Source organism: Phaseolus vulgaris, chromosome 5 (genome assembly GCF_051622355.1).
Source record: "Phaseolus vulgaris cultivar YP4 chromosome 5, ASM5162235v1, whole genome shotgun sequence".
Taxonomy (NCBI): Eukaryota; Viridiplantae; Streptophyta; class Magnoliopsida; order Fabales; family Fabaceae; genus Phaseolus; species Phaseolus vulgaris.
Genome location: NC_143502.1, coordinates 33,661,480 through 33,678,085, shown reverse-complemented (window position 1 = coordinate 33,678,085; position 16,606 = coordinate 33,661,480). Strand labels below are relative to the sequence as shown.

Genomic DNA, 16,606 nt, shown 5'->3' with positions numbered 1-16,606 from the left:
TGATATCTTGGAAAAAATTACCTTGAGAATAATCATTAGAGGATGGTTTTGAGCAATGAGTGTTGAGTGAAGTGTCTCCAAGTGGCATAAAATGAAAATTTGTTTAAGACTTTGACTCACGGGGAATAATGCTAAAATTGAGGCTTAGATATCGTAAGTTATCTTAATTCTATATTGAATATAATGTAATACATTTTGATGGATTATACAAGTGTTAGTTTTGTAGAATAAACTCTTCTAATGAATGAAAACTTATCAATTGGTTTTGTAGATAATATTAAAAAATGATAGTTTAAATTATACTTCATTTTGTAGCTTAACTTACATTAAAATTATAGTTTTAATTCCTTGTATGACTTCATTATTAATGTTCTCTTATTTATGAAAAATAAATAAGAATTAATGGAAGCTAAAAATATAATTGAAAATATAATCAACATTTTTGAAGTTTTTAAAAAGATAGATACATAGGATTAAAATTATCTTTTAAAATTAAACAAATTAAAGAATAGGAATAATACAAAAGGAAGAAATGGCACAAGATTTTCCCACGGAATTCAATCAAAAGCTTCTCAATACTCAAATTTCTCAACAACGGTTCACTGACTTTAATATTTTCCAATTTTGGCAGAAGAAGCTCACATTCCAAACGAGAAAATACTGCAGGATTATGCATGGGACCAACAAATTTTGTAAAATTTGTAGAACCAAAACCACTATTAAGATAAAAACGCAAATAAATTTAAACGTGCCAAAGACACGCAACTTTCATAAGGCTCTTAACACCTTCCACACAAACATGAACAATAAAACAGTAGACTTCAACTACATCAACCAACAGGTCTAAAAAAATTACACGAATTATAAGCTTAACACATGTAATATCCAACTAAAATTCAAGTTTGCAGGACTAATATAAAGCCCCAACATTCGGGGAAAATTCAAAACCATTTCTCATCGAAGTTATTCAAATGCAGAGGGGAAACAACATCACTGCCCCAGATCGTTATTGTCGTCATTATCTGTGTCTTAACCTCCACCACCAGAACCATATTTCTTTCCCAACACGATGAGCTGTAGCTTATCATATCCAGCAAGCACTCCAGCACCTGCAACAGCACGTAATATGTTTGCACCGGCACCTTTGAAGAGTGACTTTGTACCCTCTTTTGCGATAATTATCTTGAATGCTTCCAAAGAACTCTTGTATTTTACAGCTTCTCCAGATGTCATCATCATCCTTCTACGCACGGTATCAATGGGGTACGAGGCCAAGCCAGCACCTATTGTGATTCCCCATCCCAGAAGAAAACTTGCAAAGAAACTATCCTGTTAACAAGAAGGATAACAAAGGTAAGTAAACATAAAAACATATAGAATAGCATCATTAGGAAAATGTTTAAACCAAATATGGTTAGGCACATCTAAAAAACACAAATCCAAAAGAAACTGAAATGAAGATGAGTAGTTAATACCCAGGTAGTAAAACAGACGAGATTTCAAATTCAAATTTTATATTTACCTGCAATCCACCAACCAAGACAACTGGTTTCAAAGAATCATACATTCCAAAGTAAAGACCACGGTACACTATGATTCCAACACACGAGATGTTGAAACCACGATACAGGCCAGCAATACCATCAGACTTGATGGTTTTCCTGTAAACATCAACCAAGCCATTGAACTGCCTCTCACCACCCTTCTTTGCAGCCTTGGCATCATTTGCAAGACGAGTTCGAGCATAATCCAATGAATAGACAAACAAGAGGGAGGAAGCACCAGCAGCTCCACCAGACGCCAGATTCCCAGCAAACCACTTCCAGTAGCCATCTTTATCTTTTTTGAAGTTGAAAAGCCTCTTGAAATAATCCTTAAAAGCAAAGTTCAGAGCCTGAAAAGAAACAAAAGAAACCATTAACGATACAGAAATAAGAAATAGAGACACTGCAGGCCAAACAGCGAAATGCCAAATATAAATTTGCATCCCTCACGTCAAAATCAAATAAATGTAACAGTAGGGATGCAAATTAAAGAGAGCTATGACTATATATTTTTTAAAATCCTTACACACAAAGCATAAGCAATTCAGAAAATAGAACAACACTGCAGAAAGACAATGTGAAGAAAAAATATGCAGAGCGACTGGATTTAATGAGGTGTAGTGCAAATAAAATATTTATCCTACCTAGATCCAGGAAAAATATAATGGCACATAAATAGGTATGAGTTTTGTAAATGTGAAATAAAGGAAAATAGAGACACTACAGAAGTACAACATCATACACAGTGTGAACAATATATCAGATGTCCCATGTTTAAAATAAAATTAAAAAAATCAAATTTTACCTACATTCCAAATTCACAGGAAAGAAAAATCACCTGAGTAGGGAAGTATCTGATAACGTTAGCCGTGTTTCCTCTCCAAAGAGCAATCACCCCTTCATCCTTCATGGTTCGAGAGAAACAATCGCCAATTCCCTTGTATGGTTCAGACAATCGACCACTCTTGAGCATTTCATCCTGGTTTTGGATGAGTAACTTGACTCGCTCGATTGGAGCAGCAGCCGTCTTGGACACGGCAGCTGACACTCCTCCCATGAGGAAATCCACCAAAAATCCAGTCACCCCTTTCTCAGCTGGCGCATGTGCTGTGACTGGAGCATAACCCAAAGACTGCAAGCCTCCATTGAAGTAACTACCACTGGTAGAATAGTTTCTGGAGTGATTAGGAGCAAGCCTGGACACAAAGTAAGACTGTCCCGACAACTTCTGAACTACTGATGGATGCCGTGAATGCAATCCATCCGCCATCGCTGCACTTCAAACGGTTACCTATCCGCATTTAAACAAAAATCACATCAGCAGTCACAGAAAAAAAGAAAGAAAAACAAAAACAAAACTCAGGTGTGGTTGATTCCCTTCTCACTTCTTAGATTTAAAAAGTGTTCAACACAATTTCATGCTACTCGGCAAATCCCATCCAAAATCTAACAAGATCTAAAATTTGTTTCAAAAAATATTTCTTTTGAAAGAAAATAGAAATCAAACAGACTATTGTCCTTTCTAATAGCTGCTATGATTCATTCCCTTAACCTGCGAATCCAAGATCTACAGATACAGACGGATAAATTCTACATCTACAAAGAATATCATAAGCAAATGAAACAAAATTCGGAACAATTTTAAGTTCAGTGTGAGACACTGATACTTCAAATCGAAATGAATGGTGATAGCTTACTAACTAAGCGAACATAACGAACTGACGAAAATTATAAGAACATAAACAAAAAAAGAGGGAATTATTAAGGTTAGTAATAAAACATGCGATAGATCGAAAATAAGAGAATGCAGATCTTAAAGAGGAAGAGGAAAGTGAAGTAGCTTAGTATGTGAAAATGGAAAGAGGAATACCCAAGAAGGGTTTGGAAAGAGGCGTCGTGTCTTCCTCTGATCGTCAGCGAATGCAAGAAGACCACACTCACCGAATAAATGGGAGCAATATTAGGGTTTTATTTAATGACTATTTTACCCTTCCCACCCTTCCCACCCTTCGGTACAAAGATAGTATTTTTTTTTTAGTTTTTAGATTAATTTTTATGTGTAATAAATATAAAATTTCCGAAATTCTTAGCAACACGAAGAAATACGTGAAAAATGAGTAAAAAAATTATTTAGTTTTAAATAAGTATGTATGAAAAAAATAAAAAATTGAGAATTTTCAAATATATAAATTTATTTTAGATTTTTTTTAGTATTTTCAAGTCTCTTGTTAAACATGTTTATACTCACTACTCAAATTTATATTTAAAAGTTGAGTCTATGTATATTAATTTATTCATGATGCGATTATTATTTTATCTCATCATCTTGCTTACTTGTCTCTACACTAAAAATGTTAGATTTTGTGGTTAAAATAAAATGATATTGTTATTAATGTAAAACGACAAGTGACTCTTGTTGTTTTCACTTAAAATGTGGTGGATAATGATGTTGACATGCTTTTTAATGACTTGAACCAAATTTACCTACCGCGACTAAGGGATCATCATCATCACCACCACCACCATCAATGTAGGTGAGAGTTCCTTGGTCGTTGTAGGTGATGACAACAATACCTTGATTGTCGTAGGTGATGGCAACAACACATTGGTTATTGTAGGTGATGACATGGAAATCATCAGAGATGTATGACAACCTTTTTTTACATTAAAAATAGTAAAAATCATTTAACATTTTACCTATTGGTAGCAATATCATTTTATATTAACCACAAAATTTCTCATTTCTTAACTTAGCATGTGGAGATAAATAAGACAAAACAATATAACACTAATGTCACCCTAGTTAATGAAAAAATTAAACAACAAGAATTATATTTAAAAAATATAAAATTTGGTACAATATCGTCTGGGTCATATCTATTATATGCTTATATGATCTTGATCGAGCATAAAATCGATGTGATATAGTCGAGTAAGTAGTTAATATGACTAGGCTTGATATATTTGTCTGACAAAGAAATGAGTTTCTCGTCTCTTGTTTATCTCCTAAAATTTGGTCCAGATATCAGGGATTTTTTGTCTTTCAGTTACATGGAGATAGGGAAAAACTAATGAAATATTAATTGATAAAACCTTGTATTCAAATGTGATGATTTTTATTCCTTATATGATAATTGATGCAGGAAGATAAAAGATGTGCTTCTTATTATTTAAATATGTTATGATCTTATTATGATGATAAAAGATAAGTGGAAAATATAAACCAAAAAACTCTATAAATAGAGGATGGTCCCAAAAAAGCAAGATAAGTATTATTCAAAGCAATGCATACTATATTGATAAATTGTATGCTCTCACTGACTTGATCGTCGGAGTATTATCTATAGGTAGAGCCTACCTCATTCCTTTGTTAATTCCAAACATCAAGAAGTTGTAGTCACATAGAGATCATCTCAGAGACCACCTTTGATCATCATATCTCAACTCGGCAATAACATTTGGCGCCCACTATGAGACCGGTAAAACTAATCTTACTTCCACAAACTTGTGATTAACTATATGGTAATTTAAGACTTTTTAAAGATAAAATGAATAGAGGTGTGAAGCAAATATTTTTCCTCTCTAATTATGATTATTAATTATTAATATTTTTAGAAGTTACACGGTGTTTCAATGATCTTTATTTGTGTTTATTTTATTTATTTATTTATTTTGTACAATATCATTGTTCCTTGTATATGTTTACTTTATGTTGAATCATAATTTTGAAATGCATATCATTTACAAAATGAAATATAACAAAAGAAAAAATGTGTGACTCGGTTGTTGAAAATAATCACTTGTATTTTTTTATTAACATGTGATTTTGAATAGACCAATTTTTTTTTTCAAATCTTTTGCACTAAATTAAATTTTATTTTCTATGATTGTTATCCATCAATGATTATCTAGCCTTTTTATATATGTATTTACAAGTTCTTGAAAAATTACATTAAAATTTTCTTTGAAAAATATTTAATTAACTGTAGAGAAAATTATATTTGGAGCCCCTCCGACCTTGATTTACTCCAGAATAATTATATTTTGAGTCCCTCCGACTAAGTCCAAGAGATTGATAAGTGTCTAATTTCAGTAATATTTCATATTAAAATATAGCCACTTATGAGGATTTATTGCTAATTTACATATAAAATAATCCCTAATTTATATTTTTTACATTTTTTAGGATCTTTATTTGAATAAAAGTATTTTATTCCTAAATTTGGTGTTAATTGCAGATTTATAAGGAAGATTGGAGATTTGGATTAAAGATAAATTATTTGAGAATAAAAAGATAAAGATAGAAGGTCCCAGAATGGAAAAAGATGCAAAGAAAGATTGAGCCTTTTTTATGTTTTATAATTTAGCCCATTAGCGCGCGACACAATAAACAACCTAACCTTAGAAAACTAGGATAAATAGAGGGCTAGAGGCTCAACCTTAGGTGCCGAGAGGTATTTTTAGGGTTCGGACCTAAACAACAATACTTAACATATTTGAGTGCTAGGAATAGACTTGAAATGTTAATTGCTATTAAAAGTCTGAGCTTCATTCTAAGTTGTTCTTATAATTATGCGCGAGGGATCGATAGTTAGGGAATATACCGGCATCAATTTTAATCAAAGAACTTAATATTGACATGCTAATCAAAATACATGAGAGTGAGAAAGATGAAACCTAATCCCTATTTTTCCAATTGAAACAACTAATTCTTTGTCTGTTTTCTTATTGATCATTGCCAACACAACCACTTTCAATACATTGTGGGATCGATGTCCTTAGGGACAATTATTACTTCTGACAAACGCGGTGCACTTGCCGTAATAAGTCATCAAGTTTTTGGCGCAGTTGCCGGGGAAAAGATTTGATTCGTTGAGTATAATTTCCTAAATATTGTAAATATTTTATTTTTTTTATTTTTTTTGATTTTGTTTATTTTATTAAAATTAGATTTGATTTGATTTTAGTATAGATTTGCTGTTTTAAAAAAAAAAGTTGTTGATTTTATATTATTTTCTTTTCTTCTCTTTACGTTATTTAATTTAATTTATTTTTATTTTACTTTTTGATTTTGATTTTGTTTTATTATATTTTATTTTAGTTTTTTTTAGGATTAGTTTACTTAGTTTTATTTAGATTTACGTAACTGTTATTTATTTGTTTTAATTATATTTTATTACTAGTCTTAATTTTTATTTCTACGTAAGTAAGTTAGTTAGAATATTAGTTAGTTAGTTTACAATTATAGTTTTCAGTTTTTTTTTTTAGCTTTATTTTATTTTATTTTTATTTTATTTCTAGTATTTATTTTTTATTTTTAAGTATGTTGTTTCTTTGTTTTTTATTGTTTTCTTTTATTTTGTTTTTAGTTTTTATTTTATCTATATTCTTTTTTCTTTTTTTTGAATATTTTTGTTATTTTTCTCTTAATGTCATTGTAGTGTTTTTTTTGTTTTATTTATTTATTTTATTTTACATATTTTGTTTTTATTTTTATCTTCAAATTTATTTTATTTTATTTTATTCTTTTTAAAGAAAAAAAAAGTTCTCTGTTTTTTCTCTCTATATTAGGTATAACAGTAATAACTGTTTATAACAGTCCTAACTGTTCACTTGTATTCCATACTGCACTGGGTACTATTAATACCCAGGCTGCTCTACATGTAAATCAGAATCTCAAATACTAAAGTTCTCTCAATCTCTCTCTCTCTTCTTCCTAATCCTTTCTCTCACCCTCTTTACTCTTTTATGGTATCCAGAGCAAAAAATGGCCTCATCATCTACCACCGAACCAAATTTTGAAACTTTTTCTGCCAAGCCCGAAGCCCTTCCCCCTCATATCTTTCATACGCCAATTCCTCTAAAATTGGACTCAGAAAACTTCCTTGTCTGGCGGCAGCAAGTTAATGCCACTCTTCGCAGTTTAGATCTTCTTTATTTTCTGGATGGGTCTTGCATTCCTCCACGTCTCATTTCTATCGAAGAAGACGCTTCTCCAATTGTGAATTCCAAATACATCCAGTATGATCGTCAAGATCAAGCAATCTTGGCCTGGTTACTGGCATCAATGACCGCAGGTGTCCTCACCCAGATGGTTGGCATGGACACGTCAGCCCAAGTCTGGGAAAAGCTCCAAACCCATTATGCGTCCCAAACCCGTGCTCAAATCAAGAAGCACAAGCAGCAACTGCGTACACCCAAGAAGGACCGCTCCATCTCTACCTACCTTCTTGATATCAAGAAAACTGTAGATCAATTGGCTGTTGTGGGTTGTCCCATCTCTACCGAAGATCACATTGAAGCTGTTCTTGATGGGCTGTCTGAAGAATACGACTCCTTTATAACCTCTATCACATCCCGTCTTGACCCTTACACGGTTGCAGACAATGAAGCACTGCTTCTTGCTCAAGAAAATCGTATTGAACGAAACAAACAATATGTTGATCACATTCTGCAGGCAAATGTTGCTTCTGTCCCATCCTCCTTCTCTCCCTACAACTCCAGTTCTACACATTCTTCCTCCTTTTTCCGCCCCTCTGGTCACGCCAAACAACGGTTCTACTCTAAACCCCGCTTTCAATCATCCAAGAATTTCCCCAAGATATCTTCTACTGCTTCCTCTTCTCGGGTTCAATGTCAAATCTGTGGAAAATATGGGCATACTGCCCTTCACTGTTGGCATAGGTTTGATTCTTCCACTCCATCTCAAGTTACTGCTAATACTGCTCATTTTCCTTCATTTTTTTGTGATGATGAACCTTCGATCCTCGGGACTCCCAAAAATCTCCATGATCCCCTTTGGTACCCTGATAGCGGTGCTTCTCATCATCTCACTGCTCATGGCACCAATCTTTCCACAACAACTCCCTACACAGGTTCAGAAAAGGTGGCTATAGGTAATGGTTTCCAGCTTCCTATTACTTCTATTGGTTCTGCAACTTTTACAGATATTAATACTCATCATACCTTCTCTTTACACCACCTTCTGCATGTTCCTACTATTTCTAAAAATCTATTAAGTGTTTCCAGGTTCGCCCGTGATAATAATGTTTTCTTTGAGTTTCATGCTGATGTTTGCCTTGTTAAACGTCAGGGAACCAACAAAATCCTAATCCAAGGCAAGTTTAAAGATGGTCTTTATGTGTTTCCCAATCTAGTTCAAACTGCATCATACTCTGCTTACAATACTGCACTCTCTGCTGGCTCTTCTACTTATCATTTGTGGCACTCCCGGTTTGGTCATGCCCAACCAAGAGTGATTCATCAAATAATGAAGATGTGTAATATACCCTTTACTGCTAAACATGAATTTTGTGAATCCTGTGTTGTTGGCAAGTCCCATCAGCTTCCTTTTAAAGCCTCTCAAACTATATACTCTAAACCTTTACAACTTGTTTTCATTGACATTTGGGGCCATCGGCTACCCCTGCCACTAATGGTGCTCCTTATTATATCTCTTTTGTGGATGCTTACACTAGATATGTTTGGTTCTATTTAATTCATGCTAAATCACAAGCTCTCACTGATTTTAAATCTTTCAAAATATATGTTGAAAAACAGATTGGTTTGCCTTTGTTAAGCATTCAGACTGATAATGCAAAATAATTTCTCTGTTTTAAATCCTTTTTGCTATCCAATGGCATATCTCACCGTCTAACTTGCCCTCACACTCATGAACAGAATGGTTCTGTGGAACGCAAGCATAGACATATTGTTGATATTGGTTTGACTTTACTTGCTTGCTCTAAATTACCCATGCATTTCTGGGGCTACGCTTTCACTGATGCTGTATCCATTATCAATGTTTTACCCACACCTGTTTTAAATAATCAAAGCCCATACTATTTGTTGTTTAACACACACCCTGATTATATTTTTTATAAAACTTTTGGATGTGCTTGTTATCCTTTGCTTCGCCCATATAATAAACATAAAATGAGTTTTCGTTCTTCTTTGTGTGTGTTTCTTGGCTATGCATCCAATCACAAAGGCTACATGTGTCTCTCTCCCTCTGGGCGTATGTATATTACTCGCCATGTTACCTTTAATGAATCTGTTTTTCCCTATGTTGATTCTTCTAACCCTTTTTCTTCTGTCTCTCCACCCACAAATAGCCCCTTCGATGCTTCACCTAGTTTAACTGTTTTTCAGCAACCAACTTTCTCTGTGTCACAACTAGCTCTTCCTGCCTCACAACCCATCGCCCCTGCCTCTTCACATGACCAACCTGCTTCCTCTGCATCCACATCTTCTCACTCTGATTTGTCTTCCACGGTTTCACCCCCACAACATTCTGCTCCTCACAACACTCACCCTATGCTTACACGTGCGAAGGCTGCCTTACTTGGTCCAAGTGCTTTCATTGCTGTCCCTGTGTTGCCTCTCCCAAAATCCACCAAAGAGGCCTTACAGCTTCCCCAATGGCTTGCTGCCATGCAAGAAGAACTTGTTGCTCTAAACACAAACAACACTTGGATTCTCACTACCCTTCCTCCTGGAGTTCAAACCATTGGCTGCAAATGGATTTTCAAAATAAAATACAATGCTGATGGCTCATTTTAGCACAATAAAGCTCGCCGCGTCGCCAAAGGTTTTCATCAGCAATATGGTTTTGACTATTTTGAAACATTCAGTCCTGTGATAAAGTCTGTCACCATCCGTATTATACTTACTCTAGCCCTTCAACTAAACTGGTCTGTCAATCAAATTGATATTAATAACGCCTTTTTGTATGGTGACCTTGAGGAATCTGTCTACATGAGTCAACCTCCTGGTTTTGAAACTGGTGACTCCAACACTGTCTGCAAACTTACCAAAGCTCTTTATGGGTTGAAGCAAGCACCTAGATCCTGGTTTCACAAGCTAAGTACCACTTTGCTTTCTCTTGGTTTTCATCCTACTAAAAGTGACACCTCTCTTTTCCTTCACTTCCACAACAATATTACTCTCTTTGTCCTAATCTATGTTGATGACATACTAATCACAGGGAACCCTAACAGTGCCATTCAGCGTCTTATTCACTCACTCAGTCAGCACTTTGCCCTAAAGGACCTTGGGACTCTTCATTACTTTCTCGGGATTGAAGCCACTTGGACGTTGGATGGCGGCTTACATCTATCTCAAACTAAATACATTCAGGATCTCCTTCGTAAAACCAACATGCTCTCTTCCAAGCCTCAACCAACACCTATGCTCTCCACTACTCGTCTAACAATAGACTCTACCACTGTTGTTGATGATCCTTCATTCTATCGCTCAGTGGTAGGCTCTCTTCAATATATCCTCATCACTCGTTGATAATTGTCGTTTTGCTGTCAAATTAATATGATTCTAACGTAGACTTGTCTAACACTATAGAGATGATAGTATAATTGTGGACAAATGTCCCCAAGTCGTCTCCCAACGAATCCAATAGTAAAATCAGTTGATCAGGGTTTAAAATCTATCTGCAGACAATAAAAGTTAGCAATAACAATAAAGATAAAAAGGGGGTTTGAGATAGTTGTGCAAAAAATATAAAAGAGATTAAAATAGCAAATAAAAAGCGGTTGATCCCTAGTTCTTCCACCATTGAATTCTTCACAGGTTCTCTAAAGATTAATCTTTTCTCAATCCTCCAACAGAGCTAAACCAGATTGAACATGCGCCGATCTGATTCAACTGAAACTCACCAGTAAAGCATGCGTCCACTGGTTTAATCAATACCCACTTTGTTCCATGCGTATACTCCATGGGAATGCTTACCTCCTCTCCCTTGAATCATGCGCCCAAGAAATTAATTAGAACAATGCAAACTAACTAAGAAACCAAAGTTTAAGATAAGGAAGACTCTCAATCATGCGTTCAAGTACAACCTCTCACAAAAACCAGTTTTCCAGGAGATTAGACAATAAAAACAACTGCTATAGAGAATTAAAAATCGAAGCTTTTATCGAACAAAACCTCAGAACTCAATGGGGAATTACAAAAGAATCAACCAAAAAGGTTTAGCCTTCCATGCGGAGGCAAAACAAAAGAATTACTAAGAAGAAAATAAACTAAGAAAACCCTATGAAGCTCTCTCTTTTCTCCTTGATGCTTGTGTCCTTTTATAGGCTTTTCTGCTCCAAAGATCTTGGGAAAATATTGCAGTTTAGATTTTGTAAACAGTTTTACTTTCCATAATTCTTTTTATTTTGCAGAAGATTTGCTTCCAATTCTGTTTCTGGAATCTTGTAGATTTTATTTTCTCTTTCTTCTCCTCAGAATATTTTTTCTGTTTTGGTTCAAGAAGCAACTTGGACTTTTGCATATTTGGCCCATTCACAAAGGTAGATGCTTCCTCTGGATAATTTACTCTAAAAAGACAAAATTAACAATAATAATAGTTAAGGCCCAAATAAACCCAATTATAAGAATATTAATTAAAACAATGGATTTATTTATTATTATAGTCCAATAATCTATGATTAAGGCTATTGTGTGTGAATAAATATATGCTCATCACTCGTCCTGAACTCGCCTATAGCGTCAACAAAGCATGTCAGTTCATGAACAACCCTCAACATCACCACTGGAATGCTGTTAAACGTATTCTTCGTTACCTAGCTGGCACTACCACTCATGGTCTTCATCTTCGGCGCCCTTCTCAACTCACTCTCAATGCCTTTGCTGATGCTGATTGGGGTTCTGATCCTGATGACAGGAAATCCACCTCCGGCCTTGTTGTCTTTCTCGGCTCGAATCCTATTGCTTGGCTTTCAAAGAAACAAAAGGTTGTTTCTCGCAGCTCCACTGAAGCAGAATATCGCAGCATTGCTGCTACGCTTGCTGAACTCAAATGGATCCAGAATCTGCTCACTGAACTTCGTCTTCCTCCTACGCTACCCACCATTCGCTCGGATAACCTTGGCGTTGTTCTTCTTGCATCCAATCCTATTATGCACTCCAAGACCAAGCATTTTGAGCTTGACCTCCATTTTGTTCGTGATGCTATTCAACAAAAGCAACTGCACCTTCTACATGTCCCTGCCACTTTACAGATCGCGGATGTTTTCACGAAACCTTTAAGTGTTGGCCCTTTTTCAGCCTTCTCACATAAATTAATGGTGTATCCTAAACCATCAATTTAAGGGGGGGATATTAGGTATAACAATAATAACTATTTATAACAGTCCTAACTGTTCACTTGTATTCCATACTGCACTGGGTACTATTAATACCCAGGCTGCTCTACATGTAAATCAGAATCTCAAATACTAAAGTTCTCTCAATCTCTCTCTCTTCTTGCTAATCCTTTCTCTCACCCTCTTTACTCTTTTACTCTACTAATATGTTTTAGGAAGAAAACAACATGATAGAACAACAAGCACCACCTACTAAGAAGACACTTGGAGATTATGTCATGTACCAAGGACCAAGACATTTTTCTAGTATTGCAATACCTACTACTACCAAGGCCTTGGAAATAAATCCCGATTTTCTCACTCTCATCAGTGCCTATCAATTTACAGCAATAGAACATGAGGATCCATATTCACATTTGGATACATTTTATGAATTGGTAGGAACAATGGGTTTTCAATCAGGTGATCTTGAAAATGTTTATATGCGCTTGTTTTCTTTTTCATTGGCAGGAAAGGCTAAGGAATGACTCAAATCACTTCCAAATCAAAGCCTCACTAGCTGGAAGGATGTAGAGGAAAATTTTTTGCAAAGATTTTTTCCAATTTCTCGCTACATCAAAGCAAAGTCTGAAATCTCTATGTTCAGACAAGGAGCAAATGAAGTCTTTTGTGATACATGGGAAAGATTTAAGATGATATTGAGAAAATGCCCAAATCATGGGTTTGAAGATATTGTTCAACTGAGCATATTCCTGAATGGTCTCAGATCTGACATAAAGATGCTCCTAGATGCTACAACTGGTGGCACAATGATGGCCCTTGATGTAGAACAAGCGACAATAATTATTGATGCATTGGCATCAACTGATTATAAAGCCCAACATGATGGACAAGATCTTCAGAATAAAGGGTTGTTAGAATATGCACTCTTGGCTAAAAATAAGATTCTGACACAGCAGATTGAGCAACTAACTGCACAAATGGCTAAATTGCCCCAACAATTATATGTTGTTCATTCATCTCAAAACCAAAGTCAATCAATCAGGTGTGATTTTTGTGGAGGTGTTCATCCTAATGGTCACTGTTTTTATCAGAACAATTCACCTGAAGTTGAGGATCCATCCATGCTTGAAAGAATGAATAAAGTTGAAGACGCTCTGACAAAGATTGTGAGCGCGCAGGACAATATTGTGAGAGCGCAGGACAATAGCATGGCCATGATTAGGAGTATAGAGATCCAGATGGGACAGGTGACCAAACAAATTGCACAAATTGCGGAGGAACAAAGTGGCCAGTTTTCAGTCAATAGGCAAACCAATTCAAAAGAGCATTGCGATAATGTAGTGGCTGAAAAAGAAGAAAAAGATGAGACAGAGGGGAAGAGAGATGAGAAAGAGAGAAGTGAGGAGGAAAAAATAAAGAAGAAAAGTGAAAATAAGGAGAGAGGAGTTTTTGAAAAAGATTTATCATATCCTTATTCTCCTTCAAAAAGTGAGAAGGAAAGAAAATTCTTTGATAAATTGCTCCCTAAAAATTATTTTGCAGGAAATTTGAAGCAAGATTCAACATTTGAAAGATTTCGAAAGAATAGGAGCTATATTGAAGAAAACAATATAGAGCTGGAGGATAGATACAATGTCATTATTCAAAAAGGCTTGCCTAAAAAATTCAAGGACCTAGGGAGTTTTAACCTTCCCGTGTTTATAGGTGATGCTTCATTGGATTTGGGAGCAAGCGTAAATATAATTCCTTTGGCAATGCTGAAGAAAATAGGTGATTTGGAGATTAAACCCACCAAGATGACTTTAAAGTTAGCTGATCAAGTAACCAAGTATCCATATGGTGTAGTTGAAGATGTTCTCGTCAATGTGGATAAATTCACATTCCCTGTGGATTTTGTTGTGATGGACATGAAAGAAGATGAGGAGTTTCCCTTGATACTTGGAAGACCCTTTATGAAGACTACTAGAATCATAGTTGATGTCGACAAAGGAGAACTTCAAGTTAGAACTCAAGATGAGGAGGTAACTGGCGTCAAGCTAGATGACGTTAAACGAGCGCTTACTGGGAGGCAACCCAGTCCACATTTTAGTTTTTTAGTTTTATGTTGTTACCTTTGTTTATTTTATTTTCAAAAAAAAAAAAAAAAATCTTGTATGCCTCCTAATCATTTTGCAGGTTATGTATTTTGACCTGAGGACAGGTTCTATTAGTCAAGGGGGCAGATCCAGCAAATGAAGCAAGACTATAGATACAGATTTTAACAAAAAGCTGGATGACTTCTTAAGAAGAGAGGATTGAGTAAAAATATGGTTTTATCTCTCTAATTCTCTTTTCTTTTCAATTATTTAAATTTTATTTTCTGTTTAGTTTTTATTTATTTTATTTTATTTTTCGGTTATTTTGTTTTTTGTTTATTTGCTTATTTTTTTAGTTTGTTTTAATTGATTATTTTGTATTTTGAATAAATTTGTTGTTTTTGTTGGTTTGTTAGTTTTAGGTTTTGAATTATCTTTCTTGAATAAATTTCCAGTTTTAATTTGTTTGCTTTCTAGTTTATTTTTCTCAAATAAAAAGAACTAAAATATTAATTTTGAATTGTGGAAAAAAGAATTTGTGTTTAGATATTAAACAGTGAGATGAATTAGACACAGGTTAGAAAAGAAAATATGATTGAATCCCTATTCAAATATAGTTAAAATTATGATACATGAAAATTTAACAGGATGATTGATTAAGACGGATAATGACAAGACAAAAAGGAATGTGACTATTTAAACCAAGTGAGTGTGTGAACCTTAAACAGTTTTGAGGGTTTTACTGATGAATTGACAGTTGTGGTTGCTTAATTTTTATTTTTGTTGCATCATAAAAGATCATGAAGATGATTGAGGCATTTGTTTGTGTTAATTAGGAGCTAGGGCCAAAAAGCCAACCTTTATATTAGAATTCCATTTTTTTATATCCCCTTTGGGCCAAGAAATTTTTTGTTAATATTGCACCTTAACCTTTATTGATATAATTTTCTACCCTTTAGCATGTCTAAGGAAGGAGAACATAGATGCAATACATATAGAAAAGGGAATGGTTGGTTTCTGATTTTGAAAGTTCAAAAAGTTGAAAATAGGAAGAATCTTTTCCTATTATTGAAAACAAAACAAAAAAGAAAGAGAAACAGAAGAAGAAAAAGAAATTAAAAAAAGAAAGATAGAAAAAAATTTCATGAAAATCATGAAAAGAAAGAAAATGAGGAAAAAGGTGACATCGAAAGAAAGTGGTAATTAGATAACATATATGTTCTCTATAATTGAATTGTAGGTATGTTCTTCTTTAAAATGTGCATTTTGTTATCTAAGAAAAACCAATATTTTTTGGAAGCTCAACCTCATTACAACCCTGTAAAAGACCTCAAGATTCATGTTTCTAATATGTTTGTGATTTGAAGATGAAATGAAAAGCAACTGGGATTTGTTATGATTCAGTGAAAATAGAGAGAAACACTTACCCTTGAGCATATGAGAAGATATTCCTTGATGAATTGTCATTTATTTGTTTTGATTTGATCCTGGAAATTGATTGTGTCTATAATTTTCTATATTTGAATTTGGATGCATCATAAGTTTCTAATTTGATATGTTGTTTAGTGAATTAAGTTGTTTGATATTTAAATTCAAATATATTCATTTACTTTGCTTGAGGACAAGCAAGATTCTAAGTTGGGGAGAGTGATAAGTGTCTAATTTCAGTAATATTTCATATTAAAATATAGGCACTTATGAGGATTTATTGCTAATTTACATATAAAATAATCCCTAATTTATGAATTTATACATTTTTACATTTTTTATTATCTTTATTTGAATAAGAGTATTTTATTCCCAAATAACATGTGATTTTGAATAGACCAATTTTTTTTTTCAAATCTTTTGCACTAAATTAAATTAAACTTTATTTTCT

The 16,606-nt window shown here is 34.2% G+C and overlaps 1 protein-coding gene and 1 pseudogene across 1 annotated transcript; both read right to left on the bottom strand.

Moving 5' to 3' along the window:
* Positions 1-737: 737 nt before the first annotated feature.
* Positions 738-3,462, bottom strand: LOC137835451 (ADP/ATP translocase 3, mitochondrial). The gene is made up of 4 exons (XM_068643972.2): positions 3,415-3,462; positions 2,383-2,835; positions 1,523-1,894; positions 738-1,329 (listed from the first exon to the last, which is right to left on the bottom strand). The coding sequence occupies exons 2-4, from the start codon at positions 2,812-2,814 to the stop codon at positions 1,030-1,032; spliced, it is 1,104 nt and encodes a 367-aa protein (XP_068500073.1). The 5' UTR covers positions 2,815-2,835; positions 3,415-3,462; the 3' UTR covers positions 738-1,029.
* A 9,805-nt stretch (positions 3,463-13,267) lies between these two features.
* LOC137836274 (small nucleolar RNA R71) lies at positions 13,268-13,373 on the bottom strand (annotated as a pseudogene).
* Positions 13,374-16,606: the final 3,233 nt, after the last annotated feature.

Excerpts from the sequence above, each read along its gene's own strand:
- LOC137835451 (XM_068643972.2), bottom strand. The coding sequence starts at position 2,814 with ATGGCGGATGGATTGCATTCACGGCATCCATCAGTAGTTCAGAAGTTG. Across the intron at positions 1,895-2,382 it reads TCAGATACTTCCCTACTCAG|GCTCTGAACTTTGCTTTTAA; the intron begins GTGATTTTTCTT and ends GTTTCTTTTCAG. Across the intron at positions 1,330-1,522 it reads TCTTGGTTGGTGGATTGCAG|GATAGTTTCTTTGCAAGTTT; the intron begins GTAAATATAAAA and ends TCTTGTTAACAG.